This window comes from Octopus bimaculoides, chromosome 28 (genome assembly GCF_001194135.2).
Source record: "Octopus bimaculoides isolate UCB-OBI-ISO-001 chromosome 28, ASM119413v2, whole genome shotgun sequence".
Taxonomy (NCBI): Eukaryota; Metazoa; Mollusca; class Cephalopoda; order Octopoda; family Octopodidae; genus Octopus; species Octopus bimaculoides.
In genome coordinates, this window is record NC_069008.1 from 16,651,773 (window position 1) to 16,658,733 (window position 6,961).

Here is a 6,961-nt window from a genome sequence, read left to right on the forward strand (position 1 = left end):
AATTAATACACACACTAATGAGTGACAGTCCAGGTGAAATGAGGGGATTCCACTGCGATGAATGTCTGTCTTGGAATTGGTTTCATGTATTTTGAACACCATCACCATCACAGAATTTCTAAGGTCTTCCAAACAATATCAGTGGTATAGATATCCACCAGAGAAAAATCTCTGTGAATATTTAAAGAGCAACAGTATTGAATCACCAATTTAGATTTAGAAGAAGATCAGGATGATCTACTGAAGTCTTTGGATTATGATTCCCAGCCATCTTCTCCTCCAAAATTTCTCCAGTCTCCATAAATTTGGTAAAGATGTCATTGCAGAAATTATTACACAAAGGTTACGCCATGATTTAGCAGGGGAAACGGTTTTAAATTTTAACAATGATACAATCACACTTTTACATGGATAGATGCATGTCTAGTTAACTGACTTCTCTGTGAGAATGATTTACCACAGAAATCACAGTGATATGGTCTCTCTCCTGTATGAATACGTTTGTGTGTGGTAAAGCACGCGTTGTCAGTGAAAGATTTATCACAGACATCACAGTGATATGGTTTCTCTCCTGTGTGAATACGTTTGTGTGTAGTTAAGGCATTGTTGTGAGAAAAAGATTTACCACAGGTATCACAGTGAAAAGGCTTCTCACCTGTATGAATACGTTTGTGTCTTCTTAACCGAGAATTTTCAGCGAATGCCTTTCCACAGATATCACAGTGGTATGGTCTCTCTCCTGTATGTATAAATTTGTGTGTAGCTAAGCCACTACTTTGCAAAAATGATTTACCACAGAAATCGCAGTGATATGGTCTCTCTCCTGTATGAATGCGTTTGTGATTAGTTAAGTGAGTGTTTTGAGAGAATGATTTACCACAGATATCACAATGATGTGGTCTCTCTCCTGTGTGAATACGTCTGTGTCTTCTGAACTGAGAATTTTCAGCGAATGCCTTACCACAGATATCACAGTGGTATGGTCTCTCTCCTGTATGTGTAAATTTGTGTGTAGTTAAGGCACTACTTTGCAAAAATGATTTACCACAGATATCACAGTGGTATGCTCCCTCTCCTGTATGAATGCGTTTGTGATTAGTTAGGGTACTGTTTTTAGAGAATGATTTACCACAGATCTCACAGTGGTATGGTCTCTTTCCTGTGTGAATATGTATGTGATTAGTTAAGGAAACCGCTTGAGAGAATGATTTACCACAGGTAACACAGTGAAATGGTTTTTCTCCTGTATGAATACGTATGTGTTTAGTTAAGTTACTGTTTTGAAAGAATGATTTACCACAGATATCACAGTGATGTGGTCTCACTTCAGTGTGAATACGTTTATGTTTAGTTAAGTTAGTTTTTGCAGAGAATGATTTACCACAGGTAACACAGTGAAATGGTTTCTCTCCTGTGTGAGTTCGTCTGTGGTTAATTAACGCACCTTTTTGAGAGAATGATTTACCACAGGTGTCACAGTGAAAGGGCTTCTCACCTGTATGAACATGAATGTGATTAACTAACTTACTATTTGTTGAGAATGATTTACCACAGATTTCACAACAATGTTGTGATTTTCCCAATTCTTTTGACATTTCTCTGAGGGATACAAACAGACCCAACCATTGAAGTTTCTCACAGTATTAAATTTTTCCCTTATATTTCTTCTCTCACCAAAGCATGCAATTTCCTTTCTCTTCTTCTTGTTATAATTTATTCCCCAGAAATATTTCAACTGCTATCAACTGTGATTTTATTGATATCTAAAATTCTGCAAACTTCTTTGCAATTATATTCAAGTTTAATTAGAATGCAAAAACACCAGATAATGAGATGCAGAAATGGTGCTATGAATCTTCGTTCAGAGCAAATATTTCACAGTAATTCCAGTCTAGATTTATAGCAGTTAGGTTATTATATTTGTTCTCTAAAACATTTTCTTTTAGTCTTTAGAACATGGTAAATATTCCAAATGTCTCCAATGTTAAAAAAGTTATTTTGTGCCAAAGTCATCCATTAATCTGAAATAATAAAGAAACAGTATTAGACATAGAGGAGAGATCAAAATGGAAATGTTGCAACATTTCTATATTGATTAACAAATGACATCATATAACTTTGGGTGAAACCTAAAAATTTGTAAACTACAACTACACCTTCACATTGTGTAACATTAAATACATATATATTATGTGTGAGTATCATGTAAAAAAACACCATCTGAGTGTTGGGCCTCATGGGGGCAACATGGCCAGTGTATGTGTCACATAACTGGCACCTGTGCAAATGGGCCATCTGTGAATCGCCTGGCCTCAAGGAGGCAATGTGTCCGATACCATTGCCGTGTGGGTGGCACATAAAAAGTACCTTTGGAGTGCTGGGCCTCACATAAGCTGGCGCTTAAGAGGCACCTTTGGAGTATTGGTCCACACGGAAGGAATGACATATGACAAAGATCTTTAGCAATATGATGTGCTTGAGAAGAAGATCCATGAAGCCAAGTGAAATCAAAGTCATGGCAGATATCGGTTTCACTCAACTGGTACCCATAAACAAGCATTAAGAAGGGCATCCAGCTGCAGAAACCATGCCAAATCTGACTGGAGTCTGGTGCAGCCCCCTCATCTTACCAGCCTTGGTCAAACCATCCGCCCATGGACAACAGACATCAAATGACGATGATAATGATATATTTATATACAGGAGTGGCTGTGTTGTAAGTAGCTTGCTTAGCAACCACATGGTTCCGGGTTCAGTCCCATCGCATGGCACCTTGGGCAAGTGTCTTCTACTATAGCCTCAGGCCGACCAAGAGCTTTTGAGTGGATTTGGTAGATGGAAACTGAAAGAAGCCCGTCGTATATATGTATATGTGTGTCAACCAATGCTGGTGTGTTTACGTCCCCGTAACTTAGCGGTTCGGCCTAAGAGACTGACAGAATAAGTACTAGGCTTACAAGGAATAAGTCCTGGAGGCGATTTGTTCGACTAAAGGCAGTGCTCCAGCATGGCCGCAATCAAATGACTGAAACAAGTAAAGGAATATATATACATGTTGAAGTTCAGAATAGCTGACAACAAAATACTTCTTTCATAAAAAATAATGCCACTGCTATTTACCACTGGATCAGTAAAGACTGAGCACATTTATGATGAAAGACACCCCATCCATGACCATCCTGTCTTCCTTTCTGACATTATGTATCCGGGATTACAACACAAGTATCTTCTATTACAGCCTCAGGCCAACAAAAGTCTTCTGAATGGATGGAAACTGAAAGAAGCCTGTTGTATATATATATTTATGTGTGTGTGTGTATTTGTCCCCTCACCATCGCTTGACAACATCTGCTAGCGCGTTTCTGTCTCCATAACTTAGCGGTTCAGCAATAGAATAAGTACTAGGCTTACAAAGAATAAGTCCTGGGGGTCAATGCTCCAACATGGCTGCAGTGATTTTGCAGGGAAAATGGCTTTTGAGTGGGGGAGAGAGGTAGATTAATACACAAACTGATAAGTGACAATACAGTTCTATATTTAAGAGATGGTGAATTATGTACATTATTTATATTATGTACATTTGACAGATATTTGTCTTCATCTTGTTTGTTTTTAACACAATGTTTCGGCTGATGTACCCTCTTGGGGAAATTTCAAACCTGGGTTTCTCATTTCTAAGGTATCCTCGGAATCCTGGGGTTAGTAGCCCACGCTCTTAACCACTAAGCCATATGCCTGAGTGCAATTATGGAGTGAATTTTTAGGGCTTATGAATCTAATATTTTTCTATCCTTCATTAATACTGGTTCTCATATGCTATTCATATGGGAACTGGTATTAATGACACATGAATAATAATAATAATAATAACAATAATATCAAAAATACCTTAGGAATGAGAACCTAGGTTCGAAACTTCCCCAAGACACCTGATGAAGGCAGGAGGGTATATCAGCCGAAACGTTGTGTTAACAACAAACAAGATGAGGACAAATATCCGTCAAACGTAAATAATGTAGTAAGTGACAGTCCAGGGGGAAAAGAGGGGATTCCATTGAGATGAATGTCTGTCTTGGAATTGGTTTCATGTATTTTGAACAACACAAGAGACTTTGAAGTACAGGTGCTACTCATTTTTCCCAGTTGAGTGAACTGGAGCAATGTGAAGTTAGGGTTAGGGAATTCCGTCCCTAACCGTAACCCAACACCCTAGTGAAGATCGTGTGGGTGTTAATCTGAGAAATTTACCGAAATTTCTCCGTTTTGACAGGGATTTTTCATATCCATTTTTTTTACGTTGCCCTTCGAAATGATCTGAAGTATCTTTTTAACAAAATAATTTTTCGAAACATTAATACAATCTAAACTTTGAATTGATTTTACGGACATAAAATAGGAAATTATCCCGTGTTGTCTTTAGAGTATGTCATTAGATCTGTTCTTTGGTGAAACTTAGTCTACTTAGGAACATTCTGCTCAACATGGCTCACTGAAGCGTAGTGTTGTGTGCTCTGGAGTAAAGCAATCTGAATTAGATATGACCAGAGAAGATAAAGAGAGCGGGAGGCGGCACAGAAGGCCACAGTCCCCCGGGACCCACAAAGTGTAAAGCTGAAAACCTGATCATCTTCAGGGACAGGAAGGGCGGAGCCGAATACTCAATACACGGTATAAGTATTCCCGGATTTCTGGAAGCCAGATAAGAGATCCGGCACGTACGATCAATGGATGGATAGGTGTGTATATCTTACCTGTTATGCTACACAAATCGATATTTAGTGGGAAAATATATTCAATCACACCAAATCTCCGTGGAAACATACAGAAACACGTTATTGTTTATTCTCCCGAGTCAAGCAGATTCTAGCGGAAACGGAAGTAGGGTGTGTCATGTGACAAAAGTAAACTCACCGCTCTCTAGTAAGTAAAACCAAAAGTGTTAATATTATGATGCAAATCACCATGGTTACTGTGGTTAACATCTGGCTCTGATAAACGAATCTTCGTTATTGTCTCCATCGGCCGTGGTGGTGATCTTCTAAAAGATATATTTGATATTTCATTCTGAATAACATTGCTTAAAACGGCGATCTGGCAGAATCGGTAGCGCACTGGACGGAATGTTTAGTGGTATTTCTCCCATCGTTATGTTCTGAGTTCAAATTCCGCCGTAGTCCAGTTATCCTTTCGGAGTCGATAAAATAAGTACAACTGAAACACTGGGGTCGGTGTAATCGATTCATCACCTCCGTCGAAACCGCTGCCTTTATGATTGACGTTGCTAACTTTATATTCATTGCCACCAGTCTCTTAAATTCTCACCGAGATATATTTAAAACACACAAGCTCTCACTCCTTTCAGACATCGAAGTCAATGGGAAATTGATCTCCCGTGTGAAATGCGTGTTCTGGCAAGACTTAGTGAATGTTGGTGGGAATAATTCAATGTAGAAATATGAGAATAGAGACGTTGAAAAGGGGCCACTTGTCCACTTTATACGAATCAAATAAAATCTGCCGTATTGCAGGTGTAAAAATTTTGGATCTGTGACAGACCGGACAAGACCGTAACTGAATATATTCGTAATCTCCGACATCTAACGCATAAGAAATTGAAGGAACTTTTTCGAAAAAAAAAATGCTCTGCATTAGCCCCCAACTTTGCATAAATCAAATCTGCCGAATGGAAGAGGTTTTTCATTGGTTTAAATGATGTTGGGTACTTTTCACTTATGTTATGCAAACGAGGGGAAATTATCCTAATTAATTATGGGATCAGTAATTTTAATAAATAGACATACGATAAAAATCCTTCTATCGATATTACATAATGGTAGGGGATATTTGGCTGCTATTTTAGCAGATTCAATGACCATGTCGAGACCTCCCTGTTGATTCAGTGTTCGTAATTCGTCGAATTATCTCCCTTCGCATGATTGTTGCCTACCCATCTACAAAATTCTTCACTTTCAACTACTAGAATGTTCTGGGAAACTCCCTTACAAAAGTAGCTCTCAAACCTACAGGTTTTCTCTTAGTCTTTCTTCACTTAGAGCCATTCACGTCTCTGCTGTGTCGTATCCTTTTCTTCTCTCATTATTACATTTCTGCTTTTCCTGCAAAGACTACCTGATTCTGCTAATTTGATAAGCATTTTACCTGACATGTTAACAATTCTGCCAGCTTACCACATTATTTACCAACGACATTGAATATAACAACAGTATCTTTCCTATATCCTGCAAGTATGTTATATGGAATAGATATGTTATCTTTTGACTTATAAAAAGTGGCTGAAGTAGTTGACATAAGGAAGGACATCTGGCTGTAAAGAAATATCTCAAAAAGGGTAACCATGAGGAGTATGGTTACTGTCAGGGGGTCAAAGATTACTGTTAAGGGCACAAAGGTTACACCATGATTTAGCAGGGGAAAAGGTCTTAAAATATTGGTTGTTGCTGGGTGTTCTAATGAATTTTGATAATTGTGCAATCTATCACACTTTCATATGGAGAGATGCATGTGTAATCAAGTTACTTCTCCGAGAAAATGATTTACTGCAGAAATCACAGTGATATGGTTTCTCTCCTGTATGAATACGTTTGTGTTTAGTTAAGGTCGAGCTGTCAGAGAATGATTTACCACAAGTATCACAGTGAAATGGCTTCTCTCCTGTATGAAGACGTCTGTGTTTAGTTAAGGCACTGTCTTGAGAGAAAGATTTACCACAGGTATCACAGTGAAATGGCTTCTCTCCTGTATGAATACGTCTGTGATTAGTTAAGGCACTGTCTTGAGAGAAAGATTTACCACAGGTATCACAGTGAAATGGCTTCTCTCCTGTATGAAGACGTCTGTGATTAGTTAAGGCACTGTCTTGAGAGAAAGATTTACCACAAGTATCGCAGTGATATGGTCCCTCTCCTGTGTGAATACGTCTGTGTCTTCTTAAGTTACTATT

The 6,961-nt window shown here is 38.5% G+C and overlaps 1 protein-coding gene across 4 annotated transcripts in view; it reads right to left on the minus strand.

Annotated features, from left to right (window-relative positions):
• Positions 1-6: 6 nt before the first annotated feature.
• LOC128251053 (zinc finger protein 470-like) overlaps positions 7-6,961 on the minus strand; it is a 14,698-nt gene continuing 7,743 nt past the window's right edge. The window contains exons 2-3 of one of the 4 annotated variants that reach the window (XM_052977368.1): positions 4,912-6,239; positions 7-2,021 (exon numbers count right to left, since the gene is read on the minus strand). In XM_052977368.1, the coding sequence (XP_052833328.1) occupies positions 396-1,595 (1,200 nt within the window). In that variant the 5' untranslated portion in view covers positions 1,596-2,021; positions 4,912-6,239 and the 3' untranslated portion in view covers positions 7-395. The other 3 variants (XM_052977369.1, XM_052977366.1, XM_052977367.1) reach the window with 3 other exon arrangements.